The 16,560-nt window shown below is 50.6% G+C and overlaps 1 protein-coding gene across 4 annotated transcripts in view; it reads left to right on the top strand.

Moving 5' to 3' along the window:
- The window catches only part of garnl3 (GTPase activating Rap/RanGAP domain like 3), a 347,312-nt gene extending 331,228 nt beyond the window's left edge, over positions 1-16,084 (top strand). For all 4 annotated transcript variants that reach the window (XM_033049272.1, XM_033049275.1, XM_033049274.1 and 1 more), the window contains 3 exons: positions 5,188-5,397; positions 6,198-6,318; positions 15,063-16,084. In XM_033049272.1, coding sequence (XP_032905163.1) covers positions 5,188-5,397; positions 6,198-6,318; positions 15,063-15,222 — 491 coding nt within the window. In that variant the 3' untranslated portion in view covers positions 15,223-16,084. The remainder of the gene's footprint in view (positions 1-5,187; positions 5,398-6,197; positions 6,319-15,062) is intronic.
- Positions 16,085-16,560: the final 476 nt, after the last annotated feature.

Raw genomic sequence — 16,560 nt, 5'->3', positions numbered from 1 at the left:
TGCAGTTTTGTGCTTCAAAGATAAGGCTGGAAACATTAAACTCAAAATGTTGCCAATTCAGACTCCAACATAGAGAATGATAGGAACTTGTAATGTACTGCAGAGCAGATGACAGAGTCAGAGACTGTGACAGCATTGAAGAATTATCTAGATGAACACTTGAATAGCCTGGATATGGACATTATTAGTTTAATTTAGCGATACAATGCGGAAACAGACCCTTCGGCCCACCGAGTCCGCACTAACCAGCAATCCCTGTGCTCTAGCACTATCCTACACACTAGGGACAATTTACAATCTTTACCGAGGCCATTAACCTCCAAGCCTGTACGTCTTTGGAATGTGGGAGGAAACTGGAGAAAACCCACGTGGTCACGGGCAGAACGTACAAACTCCGTGCAGACTGCACCCGTAGTCAGGATCAAACCTGGGTTTCGGGCGCTGTAAGGCAGCATCTCTACCGATGCGCCGCCGTGCCATCCTTCAGTGTCTCTGGTGCCGAGAAAGCAACTCTACTCGCTGCGCCAAAAATGGGCATCAGTCATCATGAACCTCTGGTGATAAGGGGCGAGAATTTTCAGGCCAGTGGTGGTTACAGCAGAAGGACCCTTTGCTCCTCAACCACTTTATACCTGGCCCAGGGTTAGCAAGCCACACAATTGGGATTATCCAAAACGTCTTGCATCTGCCAACGCCAGTCTCTCATCTCCAATCAGGCACCACATGCGAAATTGAAGCCCACAAATAAAAGATAGACACAAAATGCTGGAGTAACTCAGCGGGACAGGCAGCATCTCTGGAGAGAAGGAATGGGTGACGTTTCGGGTCAAGGCCCTTCTTCAGACTGTGAATCACAGTAAGACTGTCCGTCCTCGATTACATTTTATCTCTGTTTGCTTTGTTGTTTCCTTTTCCCATCTAACAATGATCTGTTCTACATTTCCCTTCATCTCCATTCCTTTTGTCCTGTTTTCACACCCTGCACATCCTTATCTATACACTTCCTTACCTCTGTACCGTCCACTCCCCCGACATCATGACTGAAGAAGGGTCTCGATCCGAACTGTCACCCATTCCTTCCCTCCAGAGATGCTGCCTGTCCCGCTGAGTTACTCCAGCATTTTGTGTCTATCTTCGATTTAAACCTGCGTCTGCAGTTCCTTCCTGCCCACAAATAAAAGGTTATTTTTCCAGAAGCAGAGTTTTAGAGAGTTTTTAAAGTTCTTTACACACCAAGTGGCCTAGATGGTGGAGGCAGATACTGTATGACAGTGGTGGTTAAGGGGCTTTTAAAGAGGCACATGAATGTGCAGGGAATAGAGTCTATGAGGGATCATGTACAGGCAAATGAGATCAGTTTAACTTGGCATCATGTTCAACACAAACATTGTGGGCTGAAGGGCCTCTTCCTGTGCTGTACTGTTCTATGTTTTATGAGATGGGGAAATAGTTTCTGGACATTTCTGTGTTCGATGTTGGGTGTCAATGGGAGGTCCCACTGAAAGTAAGCATGCAGGTTCAGCAGGCAGTGAAGAAAGCTAATGGCATGTTGGCCTTCATTGAGAGAGGATTTGAGTTTAGGAGCAAGGAGGTCCCACTGCAGTTGTACAGGGCCCTGGTGAGACCGCACCTGGAGTATTGTGTGCAGTTTTTTTGGTCTCCTAATTTGAGGAAGGACATTCTTGCTATTGAGGGAGTAGGTTCACCGGGTTAATTCCCGGGATGGCCTCCTCCGGCACATCGTTCCATACACCCACCACCCTTTGCGTGAAAAAGTTACCCCTCAGGTTGCCATTAAATCTTTCCCCCATCACCTTCAACCAATGTCCTCTGGTCCTCGATTCCCCTACTCGGGAAGTGAAGATGACACTGCTGAATTCAGTACCTCACAAGTAAGGCTCACAAGAGCAACCCTGAGCTAATATCTCCCTCATTGGAGACCATTCCCTTTATCGTGTATCTGTACACTGTGGAGGGCTCGATTGTAATCATGCATTGTCTTTCTGCTGACTGGTTAGCACGCAACAAAAGCTTTTCACTGTACCTCGGCTAAGTACTCAAAAGCACTAAACAGTGTCTGCAGCAGTTACATACTCCATCTAGGGACACGTAGATAGGCACAAAATGCTGGCTCACAGCTGACCAGTTATCTCTCAGACCCTCCAACTTGTTTAGTTTAGTTTTTAGTTTAGAGATACAGGACGGAAACAGGCCCTTCGGCCCACCGAGTCCGCGCCGACCAGCGATCCCCGCACATTAACACTATCCTACACCCACAAGGGACAATTTTTTTTACATTTACCAAGCCAATTTACCTACAAACCTGTACGTTTTTGGAGTGTGGGAGGAAATTGAAGATCTCGGAGAAAGCCCATGCAGGTCACGGGGAGAACGTACAAACTCTGTACAGACAGCACCTGTAGCCGGGATGGAACTCGGGTCTCCGGCGCTGCATTCGCTGTAAGGCAACAACTCTACCGCTGCACCACTAACATTATCAAGTGTACCGAGGTACAGCGAAAAGCTTCATGTTGCTTGATAACCAGTCAGTGGAAATACTCTGTGCAGGAAAGGACTGCAGATGCTGGTTTAAATCGAAGATAGACACAAAATGCTGGAGTAGCTGAGCGGGACAGGCAGTATCTCTGGAGAGCTCAGTCTGAAGAAGGGTCTTGACCCGAAACGTCACCCATTCCGTCTCTCCAAAGATGCTGCCTGTCCCGCTCAGTTACTCCAGCATTTTATGTCAATCTTCGAGTGGAAAAACTATGCATGATTACCACCGAGCCGTCCACGGTGGAGGTTTGCAAGAGTGAAGCGACTGTAATAAGTAATTGTAGATCCACTTTTGGGACCTGCATGCAAGGGAGTAACCTGGCTGGGGATGCATCTCGAACTTATTCCAGCCATGTTTGGGCCCCACATCTGAGGAAGGATGTGCTGACTCTGGAGAGGGTCCAGCGGAGATGTACAAGAATGATTCCAGGAATGAGTGGGTTAACATATGATGAGCGTTTGACAGCACTGGGCCTGTACTCGCTGGAGTTTAGAAGGTTGAGGGGGAACCTTATTGAAACTTACAGAATAATGAAAGGCATCGATAGAGTGGATGTGGAGTGGATGTTTCCACTGGTGGGAGAGTCTAGGACCAGAGGTCATAGCCTCAGAATTAAAGGGCGCTCTTTTAGAAAGGAGGTGAGGAGGAACTTCTTTAGTCAGAGGGTAGTTAATCTGTGGAACTCATTGCCACAGAGGGCTGTGGAGGCCAAGTCAGTGGATATTTTCAAGGCGGACAAATTCTTCATTAGAACGGGTCCAAGGGTTCTGGGGAGAATGGGATTAGGAGGCAGAGGTCAGCCTTGATTGAATGGTGGAGTAGACTCGATGGGCCGAATGGCCTAATTCTACTCCTATAACTTGTGAACATGTGTATCATTTACGTTTCACTTCAACAAAGATTGGGGTGGTTTGTGCAGCTGCTGCCTCAGAGCTATAGCGACCAGGATTACATCCTGGCTGGGTACCATCTGTGTGGAGTTTGCACGTTCTCCCTGTGACTGCGTGGGTTTCCTCCGGGTGCTCCGGTTTCCTCCCACATCCCAATGGCGTGCGGGTTTGTAGGTTAATTGGCCCTCTGTAAATTGGCCCCAGTGTGTAGGGAGTGGATGAGAAAGTGGGGGCTTCGATCGTCGGCTGCGGGGGCTTTGATCGTCCCGACTGCGGATGGTTTGACTGCCCCGACCGCGGGAGAACAAGAGGAAGAAGATAGAACCTTATTGCCTTCCATCACAGTGAGGAACCTGGGGAATCCACTGTGGTGGATGTTTATGCCAACTTTTATATAGTTGTGTGTCTTGTAACTTTTCATTTCGTATGGCTGTACGGTAACTCAAATTTAACCGTGACAATAAAATGACCTTGAAACTAGTGTGAACCGGTGATCGATGGTCGTCATGGACTTGGTGGGCCGAAGAGCCTGAATCAGGCTCTTCGGCCCACCAAGTCCACGACGACCATGCTGTATCTCTAAACTAAACTAATGAAACATGTTTCATGTATAATGAGTGTAAATGGGTGCTTGCTGACCTACATGGGCTGGATGGGCCGAGGGGCCTGTTCCTGTGCTGTTTCCCTCCTTGACGCTATGACATTTTTTATAAATTGAGTTTGAGGTTTGTAAATCACTTCAAGGCCTTTTTGAACATGGAGGCCATCTCAAAAACATCTTCACGATACGATTCATTGTCTTATCCAAGTTAGCACATTCTCGGGCAGGGAAGGTTTGAAGGGAAAACGCAAAACGCTGGAGTAACTCAGTGAGTCAGGCAGCCTCCCTGGAGAACATAGAATCGTGAAGATTCGGGTCGGGACCCTTCTTCAGGCTGATTGTTGTAGGGGGGTTCGGGGGTTCGGGGGGGGGGGGGGAGAAAGCTAGGAGAGAAAGCTAGGAGGGAGTTGGGGTCAGGTCAAAGCCTGGTGAGTGATGGGTGGATACAGGTGAGGAGAGAAGTGTCATAGTTGCCCTTCAGCCCAACTTGTCCACTCCGACCAAGATGGCTCGTCTATTCCTGCACTTAGCCCATATCCCTCGGAACCTTTCCTATCAATGTACCTGACCCAATGTCTTTTTAAATGTCGTTAGAGTACATGCCTCAACCACCTCCTCTGGCAGCTCGTTCCATACACCCACAACCCTCTGAGTGAAAAAGTTACCCCTCAAGTTCCTATTAAATCTTTACCCCCCGCCCCCTCACCTTAATCCTATGTCCTCTGGTTGTTGATTCCCCGACTCTGGGTAAGAGACTGTGCATTCACCCTATCTATCCCCCTCATGATTTCACACACTTCTATAAGATCGCCCATCAGTCTGCTGCGCTCATAGGAATAAAGTCTAGCCTGCCCAGCCAGCCTCTACCTGTAGCTCAGGCCCTCGAGTCCTGGCAGCATCCTCTCAAGCCCTGGCAGGTGGGTGAAATCACTTACAGAGGAGAGGGCAGGAGAATGGGGTTAGGAGGGAGGCATAGATCAGCCGTGATTGAATGGCGGAGTAGACTTGATGGACTGAATGGCCTTATTCTGCTCACCTATATCGGTCAGCATGGGCAAGTTGGGCCGAAGAGCCTGTTTCCGTGCTATACAACGCTATGAATTTATGACTGACGATGTGTCTTTGTATTATATTTTAAGGGGAAATTCAGTGGAAACACATCTACAAGATTCCTCTCAGCAACCTGGTTGGAAGGAGCATCGAGCGGCCGCTGAAGTCACCTCTGGTGCCCAGGGTTGTCACCACTCCCACGTCAAGCATCATTGCGCCGATGCCAGTCACCCACTCGCTCTCACTCTCACGCATGGAGATCAAGGAGATTGCATGCAGAACACGCAAAGAGTTGCTGGGTAAGAACTCCTCGTTAGAGAGCAAATGTTGAGAGGGATATGGGTCAAATGTGGGCAAATGGGAGCTAGCTTAGAAGGGGCATCTCGATCGGCAGGGGCGAGTTGGGCTGAAGCGCCTGTTTCCACGCTGTGTGACTATGACACACTGTTAACCCACATGTTTTTATTTGACTGTGGGATTGTGCGGGACTGCGGCATCCCTGTGTGTAATGTAGGGATTTCATCACCTTGTCGTGGTGGAGAAGCTTGTGTGGACCTGACATCCTGAGAGCGATGCCGTCTGGAGCTATGCTCCTGGTAGGGCCACCCATGGCGGTAAGGTCGAGGGGGAGTTCTCCAACCAAGAGCAATCCAACCAAAACCTCAACGGTGCAACAGGCGGAGGATGATGGCTGACCTTAGTGGAGCGTCACAACAGCTGGGAAGGTGGATGAGGGCTGCAGCAGAAAAGGGTCTCCGGTCTTCTTGGACTCCATGCCACTGGATCCTGACCCAGATCTGTCAAGGACCGTGTGGTGGCTGTCTGTGCACCAGTCCCTCCCACGTTAAACAAAGTCACGCACAGGCGTCCCAAAGGGCAGTCATACTTGTTTCGAGTTACCGCCGATGATGGTGAATGTGGGGATTTGACAGGACGATGGAGTTGGCGATGTTATTAGTTGCTAGACGGGGGCTGTGCTAGTGTGTGAGTCTGCCTCTGCTCCTGACGCCACCATCTTCACAGTGTTGGCTGCTTCAGTCTTTGTGCTGAGCCCAAAGCTGCCGCTCACACCTCAACATTGTCCGTCTTGCCACTGTAGGCCTGACGGCAGACTCCGCCGCCACCAAATCTGATGGTGGTCCGAAACAGAAGAAATGGTCCCGGAAAGGAACAGAAGAGCAGCAGAGGAAAGGTGCCGTGAGATCGACCAGCAGTGACAGGTAATCCAGCATCAACTGGACGCGTGTCTTTAGACATTAGAGATACAGCGCCGAAACAGGCCCTTCGGCCCACCGTGCCCGTGCCGACCAGCGATCACGCCGTACACTAACACTATCCTTCACACTTCTTCTTCTTGCGTATAGTGTGCACAGCCTAAAGTTGTAGGTCAACTTGTTCTATTTGATCTTTTGTATGTGCACGCCAGGTTGATTGCATTAGTCGAAACAAGATGGACCAGGGGAAGGTTGCAATCTCCCATCTACACACTAGGGACAATTTACAATTTGTTTTACTGAAGCAGATCCCCCCCCCCCCTACTACATCCCTCTCCTTACAACAATGTAAAAACACTCTCATAGCTTGTGTATCGGCAGCTTGTGTAAATGAGATCCCATTGTGACTGGATGACTGTGAGATGCCATTGGAACATCATCACTGGAAACTGCTAGAAACCCCTCACTGCAGAGCCAGTTATTATTTTCAAAGTTGGCTTTTTAAAACCTTTAAGTATCAATAACTTGTGAAATATAACATCGAATGTGAAGAAACTTGATACGAACGACTACGGGAAAAAGCTGAGTAAGATTCTGCAAACATTTCGCACCATTGTGTACCGTTTTGCCATACATCCTTGAGATCGCTCGCTCGCATGCACGCACGCACACAGACAGACAGGCAGACGTCCAAACAAGACAAGACTTTTAGTATAATACTAGACCAAGTGCAGATCCATTGGGTCGGTTCCCCCAACTCACCCGTTCCCTACCCGTAGCCCCCACGGGAGGGTGGTCCTCAAACTCAAGCCGGTCCCGAACGTAAGTGAAGCTGATCACTGCTAGCCGAACCATTGTGACATCATCAGTTGAAGCTGGTCATTTTTAATTCAAAGTCTTTTGATTTTTTTAAACTTTTAATCAGTAATGAGAATAATTTGAGAAATTATATATATATATCTATCTATCTATCCAATATATAAAACTGTGTGCCTGTCGCCTGCCGTCCGTCCGGCTGCCTTTCTTCCTTTTGATTCGTTTCCATCGTGTGATGTCACAATGCCCAATGCTCGCAGATGTCCAATCACATTGCCCAATGCTCGCAGATGTCCAATCGGAATGGATCCATTTACATGTACGGCTGGCGGCTGCATTTCTTCCTTTGATTCACTGCAACTCCGAAACCAGACGCAGAATCGCCGACATCTTTTCCATTTCAGTAGAGATTTCACTTTTCTTTCTAAGTATCCGCTCCTCATTACATTTCGTCGTGTTTAAGTACACGTTTTTAATCAAATCCTTCCCCCCCAATATTTCAAAATAAACTGGCTTCTCACCCATAGAAGCAGCACCAGCCCCAGCCCCTGGTGAACGTTCCATCGTGTGATGTCACAATGCCCGATGCTCACAGATGTCCAATCGGAATGGATTCATTTACATATGCCTTTGCAGGAGCCCCAGCCAATGGTGAACGTTCCATTGTGTGATGTCACAATGCCCAATGTTCACACATGTCCAATCGGAAATTAAGAGGGAGTTAGATGTGGCCCTTGTGGCTAAAGGGATCAGGGGATATGGAGAGAAGGCAGGTACAGGATACTGAGTTGGATGATCAGCCATGATCATATTGAATGGTGGTGCAGGCTCAAAGGGCCGAATGGCCTACTCCTGCACTTAATTTCTATGTTTCACACCCCTCACCCTCTCCCACCCATCCCTCTCTCCCCCACCCCCCTTCCCTCTCTACCCCACCCCCTTCCCTCTCTCCCCTCGCCCCCTTCCCCTACCCCTCTGTCCCTCTTCCACCACTCCCCCTACCCCTCCCTCCCCACTCTTCCACTTCTCTCCCCTTACCCCACCCCTCTCCCTCCCCCACCCCTCTCTCTTCCCCTCCCTTTCCCTCTCTCCCCCACCCCTTCCTCCTACCCCTCTGTTCCTCTTCCGCCACTCCCCCGTCCCTCTTCCACCATTCCTGCTACCCCTCTACCCCTCCCTCCCTCCCTCCCTCCCTCCCCACTCTTCCACTTCTTTCCCCTTCTCTCCTCCCCTTCCTCTCCTCAACCCCTCTCCCTCTCCCATCCCTCTCTCCCCACCCCCTTCCCTCTCGCCCCCCGCCCCCGTCCCCTATCCCGCTGTCCGTCTTCCATCACTCTCCCTACCCCCTCTCCTCCTCCCTCCCCACTCTTCCACTCCTCTCCCCCCACCCCCTCCACTTTCCCTCCCCACTCTTTCCCCTCTCTCCCCCCACCCCCTCCCCCTCCCTCCCTCTTCCCCTCCCTCTCCCATCCCCCCCTCGCCCACATCTCTCTCCCCATCCCCTCTCTCACCCCCTCCCCCCGCTCTCCTTTCTCTCCCAAATCTGTCCCGTTTCCCTCCTCCTCCTCTCCCCTCCCGCCCCTCTTCTCACCCCCCCTCCCCCCACCTGTGTGTTTGGGGGGTGGTTAATGTGAGTGTGAGGCCGCAGCCGCCGCCCCCCCCCCCCCCCCCCAAATATTTCAAAAAAATACTGGCTTCTCACCCATAGAAGCAGCCCCAGCCCCAGCCCCTGGTGAACGATCCATTGTGTGATGTCACAATGCCCAATGCTCAAAGACATTCTTGCCATAGAGGGAGTACAGAGAAGGCTCACCAGACTGATTCCTGGGATGTCAGGACTTTCATATGAATAAAGACTGGATAGACTCAGCTTGTACTCGCTAGATTTTAGAAGATTGAGGGGGTATCTTATAGAGTTACAAAATTCTTAAGGGGTTGGACAGGCTAGATGCAGGAAGATTGTTCCAGATGTTGGGGAAGTCCAGAACAAGGGGTCACAGTTTAAGGATAAGGGGTAAATCTTTTAGGACCGAGATGAGAAAAACATTTTTCACACAGAGAGTGGTGAATCTCTGGAATTCACTGGCACAGAAGGTAGTTGAGGCCAGTTCATTGGCTATATTTAAGAGGGAGTTAGATCTGGCCCTTGTGGCTAAAGGGATCAGGGGGTATGGAAAGAAGGCAGGTACAGGATACTGAGTTGGATGATCAGCCATGATCATATTGAATGGTGGTGCAGGCTCGTAGGGCCGAATGGCCTACCTCCACTTAATTTCTATGTTTCCCTCTCCTGACCCCTCTCCCTCTCCCACCCATCCCTCTCTCCCCCGCCCCCCTTCCCTCTCTACTCCACCCCCTTCCCTCTCTCCCCCCACCCCCTTCCCCCATACCGCTCTGTCCCTCTTCCACCACTCCCCCTACCCCTCCCTCCCCACTCTCCCACTTCTCTCCCCTTACCCCACCCCTCTTCCTCCCCCCACCCCTCTCTCTTCCCTTCCCTTCCCTCCCTCCCACCCCTCTTTCCTCTCTACCCCACCCCCTTCCCTCTCTCCCCCCGCCCCCTTCCCTCTACCCCTCTGTCCCTCTTCCATCACTCCCCCTACCCCTCTCCTCCTCCCTCCCCACTCTTCCTCTTCTCTCCCCCCTTCCCCCTCCTCTCTCCCCACTCCTTCCCCTCTCACCCCCCACCCCTCTCCCTCCATCCTCCCCTCCCTCCCCATCCCCCCTCCCCCACGTCTCTCTCCCCATCCCCCTCACTCACCTCCTACCCCGCTCTCCTTTCCCTCCCAAATCTGTCCTGTTTCCTCCTCCTCCTCTCCCCTCCCTCCCCTCTTCTCACCTCCTCTCCCCCCACCTGTGTGTTTGGAGGGAGGTTAATGTGAGTGTGATGCTGCAGCCCCCCCCCCCCCCCCCCCCGCAAACGCCGTTAGGGAAACAGACCCAACGGGTCTGCACTTGGTCTAGTTAATATATAAAACTCTCGTGCCTTCCGTCCGGCTGCCGTCCGGCTGCCTTTCTGCCTTTTGATTTGTTTCCATCGTTTGATGTCACAATGCCCAATGCTCGCAGATGTCCAATCGGAATGGATCCATTTACATGTACGGCTGCCGGCACCTTTCTTCCTTTGATTCACTGCAACTCCGAAACCAGACGCAGAATCGCCGACATCTTTTCCATTTCGGTAGAGATTTCACTTTTCTTTCTAAGTATCCGCTCCTCATTACATTTCGTCGTGTTTAAGTACACTTTTTTAATCAAATCCTTCCCCCCCCCTCCCCCCCCCAATATTTCAAAAATAAACTGGCTTCTCACCCATAGAATCAGCCCCAGCCCCAGCCCCTGGTGAACGTTCCATCGTGTGATGTCACAATGCCCAATGCTCAAATCTTTTATTTCCATAGAGGGAGTACAGAGAAGGTTCACCAGACTGATTCCTGGAATGTCAGGACTTTCATATGAATAAAGACTGGATAGACGACTCGGCTTGTACTCGCTAGATTTTAGAAGATTGGGGGGGCGATCTTATAGAAACTCCTGATTACATTTTGTCGTGTTTATGTACACATTTTTAATCAAATTCTTCCCCCCCCACCAAATATTTTTTTAAAAACTGGAATCTCACCCGAAGAATCAGCCCCAGACTCGGTTTGTACTCACTAGATTTTAGAAGATTGAGGGGGTATCTTATAGAAACGTACAAAATTCTTAAGGGGTTGGACAGGCTAGATGCAGGAAGATTGTTCCAGATGTTGGGGAAGTCCAGAACAAGGGGTCACAGTTTAAGGATAAGGGGTAAATCTTTAACGACCGAGATGAGAAAAACATTTTTCACACAGAGAGTGGTGAATCTCTGGAATTCACTGGCACAGAAGGTAGTTGAGGCCTGTTCATTGGCTGTATTTAAGAGAGCGTTAGATGTGGCCCCTGTGGCTAAAGGGATCAGGGGGTATGGAGAGAAGGCAGGTACATGATACTGAGTTGGATGATCAGCCATGATCATATTGAATGGTGGTGCAGGCTCTGTCTTTAATAAGGAACTACAGATGCTGGAAAATCGAAGGTAGACATAAAAAAAGCTGGATAAACTCTGCGGCTGACCGGAAGAAGGGTTTCGGCCAAAAACGTTGCCCTTTTCCTTCGGTCCATAGATGCTGCTGCACCCGCTGAGTTTATCCAGCATTTTTGTTGTTGTACCAGCCTCTCTCTCTCTGCCCTTCTCTCTTCTCTCGACTCATGCACGCCCGCTCCAATCCCTCCCCCCCCTTCACCTCTCTCCCCCATCCTCTCCTCCCCTTCTTCTTCTCCCCCCCCTCCCCCTCCCCCTCTCCCTCTCCACCCTCCTCCTCCCCTTCCTCACACAATATTTTTTGTGGGGGCGGGTCCTCAGTGTGTGTGACTGTTTGTGGAGGCAGCCACGCGCTCTCCATTCAAGAAGTCGCTCATCTGTTTGTGGAGGCGCATGCTTAGTATGTGACCAAAGATCTTATAGCGGAGTTCTCCGCAACAAGATCTTTGTGTGTGACGACACACGCTCCCCCCCCTTTGGTGCAGGAGGCGCGCGCAGCATCTGAACGCTCAGCGATTATTCGAATTCTTCACTAACCGTCATTCTGACTTTGCTGGTGAAGAGAAAAGTCCTGAATTGCATTTGTCAGATGCAGGAAGATTGTTCCCGATGTTGGGGAAGTCCAGGACAAGCGGGTCACAGTTTAAGGATAAAGGGGAAATCCTTTAGTACTGAGATGAGGAAAACATTTTTCACACAGATAGTGGTGAGTCTCTGGAACTCTCTGCCACAGAAGGTAGTTGAGGCCAGTTCATTGGCTATATTTAAGAGGGAGTTAGATGTGGCCTTTGTGACTAAAGGGAACAGGGGGTATGGAGAGAAGGCAGGTACAGGATACTGAGTTGGATGATCAGCCATGATCTTATAGAATGGTGGTGCAGGCTCGAAGGGCCGAATGGCCTACTCCTGCACTTAATTTCCATGCTTCTATGTTTCCCTGTCCTCACCCCTCTCCCTCTCTCACCCATCCCTCTCTCCCCCACCCCCCTTCCCTCTCTACCACCACCCCCTTCCCCCTACCCCTCTGTCCCTCTTTCACCACGCCCCCTACCCCTCCCTCCCCACTCTTCCTCTTCTATCCCCTTACCCCACCCCTCTCCCTCCCCTCACCCCTCTCTCTTCCCCTCTCTCCCCCACCCCTTCCCCTACCCCTCTGTCCCTCTTCCACCACTCCCCCGTCTCTCTTCCACCACTCCCGCTAGCCTTCTACCCCTCCCTCCCTCCCCACTCTTCCACTTCTCTCCCCTTCTCTCCTCCCCCTCTCCCTCTCCTCACCCCTCTCCCTCTCCCATCCCTCTCTCCCCCACCCTCCTTCCCTCTCTATCCCACACCGTCCCTCTCCCCCCCACCCCCTTCCCCCTATCCCTCTGTCCCTCTTCCATCACTCCCCCTACCCCTCTCCCTCCCCACTCTGCCACTTCTCTCCTCCTTCCCCTCCACTCTCCCTCCCCACTCTTTCCCCTCTCTCCCCCACCCCTCTCCCCCTCCCTCCCTCCTCCCCATCTTCCCCATCCCCCCTCCCCCACATCTCTCTCCCCATCTCTCACCCCCTCCCCCGCTCTCCTTTCCCTCCCAAATCTATCCCGTTTCCTCCTCCTCCTCTCCCCTCTTCCCCCCCCCCCCCCCCCCCGCAAACGCCGTTGGGGAAACAGACCCAACGGGTCTGCACTTGGTCTAGTCTATTATGTAAAAGTCTGTGCCTGTCGCCTGCCGTCCGTCCGGCTGCCTTTCTGCCTTTTGATTCGTTTCCATCATGTGATGTCACAATGCCCAATGCTCGTAGATGTCCAATCGGAATGGATCCATTTACATGGACGGCTGCCGGCTGCATTTCTTCCTTTGATTCACTGCAACTCCGAAACCAGACGCAGAATCGCCAACATCTTTTCCATTTCGGTAGAGATTTCACTTTTCTTTCTAAGTATCCGCTCCTCATTACATTTCGTCGTGTTTATGTACACGTTTTTAATCAAATCCTTCCCCCTCCCCCTCCCCCCAATATTTCAAAAAATACTGGCTTCTCACCCATAGAAGCAGCCCCAGCCCCTGGTGAACGTTCCATCGTGTGATGTCACAATGCCCAATGCTCAAAGACATTCTTGCCATAGAGGGAGTACAGAGAAGGTTCACCAGACTGATTCCTGGGATGTCAGGACTTTCATATGAATAAAGACTGGATAGACTCAGCTTGTACTCGCTAGATTTTAGAAGATTGAGGGGGTATCTTATAGACGTACAAAATTCTTAAGGGTTTGGACAGACTAGATGCAGGAAGATTGTTCCAGATGTTGGGGAAGTCCAGAACAAGGGATCACAGTTTGAGGATAAGGGGTAAATCTTTTAGGATCGAGATGAGAAAAACATTTTTCACACAGAGAGTGGTGAATCTCTGGAATTCACTGGCACAGAAGGTAGTTGAGGCCAGTTCATTGGCTATATTTAATAGGGAGTTAGATCTGGCCCTTGTGGCTAAAGGGATCAGGGGGTATGGAGAGAAGGCAGGTACAGGATACTGAGTTGGATGATCAGCCATGATCATATTGAATGGTGGTGCAGGCTCGTAGGGCCGAATGGCCTACTCCTGCACTTAATTTCTATGTTTCCCTCTCCTGACCCCTCTCCCTCTCCCACCCATCCCTCTCTCCCCCGCCCCCTTCCCTCTCTACCCCACCCCCTTCCCTCTCTCCCCCCGCCCCCTCCCCCATACCGCTCTGTCCCTCTTCCACCACTCCCCCTACCCCTCCCTCCCCACTCTTCCACTTCTCTCCCCTTACCCCACCCCTCTTCCTCCCCCACCCCTCTCTCTTCCCTTCCCTTCCCCTCTCTCCCCCACCCCTTCCCCTACCCCTCTGTTCCTCTTCCACCACTCCCCCGTCCCTCTTCCACCACTCCCGCTACCCCTCTACCCCTCCCTCCCTCCCTCCCCACTCCTCTCCCCCTCTCCCTCTCCTCAACCCTCCCCACCCCCCTTCCCTCTCTCCCCCACCCCCCTTCCCTCTCTACCCCACCCCCTTCCCTCTCTCCCCCCCGCCCCCTTCCCCCTACCCCTCTGTCCCTCTTCCATCACTCCCCCTACCCCTCTCTTCCTCCCTCCCCACTCTTCCTCTTCTCTCCCCCCTTCCCCCTCCTCTCTCCCCACTCCTTCCCCTCTCTCCCCCCACCCCTCTCCCCCTCCCTCCATCCTCCCCTCCCTCCCCATCCCCACCTCCCCACGTCTCTCTCCCGTTCCCCCTCTCTCACCTCCTACCCCGCTCTCCTTTCCCTCCCAAATCTGTCCCGTTTCCTCCTCCTCCTCCTCCTCCTCTCCCCTCCCTCCCCTCTTCTCACCTCCCCTCCCCCTACCTGTGTGTTTGGGGGGTGGTTAATGTGAGTGTGATGCCGCAGCCCCCCCCCCCCCCCCGCAAACGCCGTTAGGGAAACAGACCCAACGGGTCTGCACTTGGTCTAGTATATATATAAATCTATATATATCTATATATATCTATATATATCTATATATATATATGTGATAGTGCTAGTGTGCGGGGATTGCTAGTCGGTGCGGACTCGGTGGGCCGAAGGGCCTTTTTCCCCGCTGTATCACTAAACCAACTGCTGGAAACCCCTCACTGCAGAGCCAGTTATTATTTTCAAAGTTGGCTTTTTTAAACCTTTAAGTATCAATAACTTGTGAAATATAACATCGAATGTGAAGAAACTTGATACGAACGACTACGGGAGAAAGCTGAGAAAGATTCTTAAACCATCCTCCCCGCTTCGTTGCCCAATGACAAAGCCCGGATCACATACCAAACGTGATTCCTCCTCTCCAGAGATGCTGCCTGTCCCGTTGAGTCACTCCATCATTTTGTGTGTAATTTTGTTGCAGGATCCTTACGGAGATCATGGATACGGAGCCGGAACCCGAGCATCATCTATCCACCAGCTCCGACCCCGACACAACAGCAGCCAAGATGGAGAACCCGATACCCACCGGTCTGTTTCATCACAACCCATCGTTTGACGACGAGATCCTGGACCTGAAGTGACATCCAGCTGGCGGACTTTTGATGGCTCCCTCTGTGTTCTGAAGAAAAGGTCCCTTTCTTCCCACCCCAACTCCCCCGACCATTGGGTCTGTATCCATTGCACCCTTGCCCGGACTGTACAGTGCATGTCTACTCAAACCCAACATAGCCCTTGGCCTTCCAGAACACCAACAACCTCCGCCCTCCATGGTTCACGTCGACTACACACACTCAAACCACATCTCCACAAGACGTTTTGAGATATTTTGCAGGTGATTTGCTCCTTATTTATTACCACATTGTTTATCTTGTTGAATGGAAGAAGTTTGTGGGCTAGGATTTGTACATTTTGTTAAGTTGGCCTGTTTGTTTGGTTTTCACCTCTTACCCTGCACCTCTTAGCAGTGGGTTTTTTTTTTGTACTCAATGAATATGTACTGTCAACACTGTTGCTGGAACTCTGTGATGGGGAAAAAAACACACCAACTGTCTTAAAATATTGTAATGCCATTGGTTTTATGCCAAGTAACAAATGTAAATGTATTGTGTTTCAAATGTTGCCTCAACAAGTACTGAATTCATACCTACAAAATATATCTATTTTCAGTGCCGTGTGAGCACTGTGGTGAAAGTAGACTATAATTCTGTTAACCAGTAGGAAAGAATATTAAGGGATTTAAGATGTCTTTTTCTTTACAAATTAAAATAAAAAGTTCAGTTTACCTGATAAGTGAATATTTTTGTTAAAGTGAATGGAAATTGGGGAAAAAAAACACGACAAGCATTTTCTGTCTTCTCTTGATGTATTTCCTCCTGAGGTGGGCTTCAGGAAACTGTCTTTGTGAAAATGATGCTTAAATAAATATGTATTTATTATCTGGGATAATGTTGGATCGTTGTATGTTTGTGTGGGTCCCATAGGCCTGGGTAGTGGAGTGGATGTGGAGAGGATGTTTCCACCAGTGGGAGAGTCTAGGACCAGTGGTCACAGCCTCAGAATAAAAGGACGTACCTTTAGGAAGGAGATGAGGAGGAATGTCTTTAGTCAGAGGGTGGTGAATCTGTGGAATTCATTGGAGGCCAAGTCAATGGATATTTTTAAAGCAGAGATAGATAGATTCTTGATTAGTGTGGGTGTCAGGGGTTACGGGGAGAAGGCAGGAGTATGGAGTTGAGAGGGAAAGATAGATCAGCTATGATTGAATTGCGGAGTAGACTTGATGGGCCGAATGGCCTAATCCTGCTCCTATCGCATGAACTTATGACATTCTTTTAGATTTAGGTTTATTATTGTCACGAGGTAAAGTGAAAAGCATGTAATCCAATCAAATCAGATAATACAAGCAAGTCAAACTCAAA

This window comes from Amblyraja radiata, chromosome 32 (genome assembly GCF_010909765.2).
Source record: "Amblyraja radiata isolate CabotCenter1 chromosome 32, sAmbRad1.1.pri, whole genome shotgun sequence".
NCBI classification, from domain to species: domain Eukaryota; kingdom Metazoa; phylum Chordata; class Chondrichthyes; order Rajiformes; family Rajidae; genus Amblyraja; species Amblyraja radiata.
This window is presented reverse-complemented; position numbering and strand designations above follow the sequence as displayed.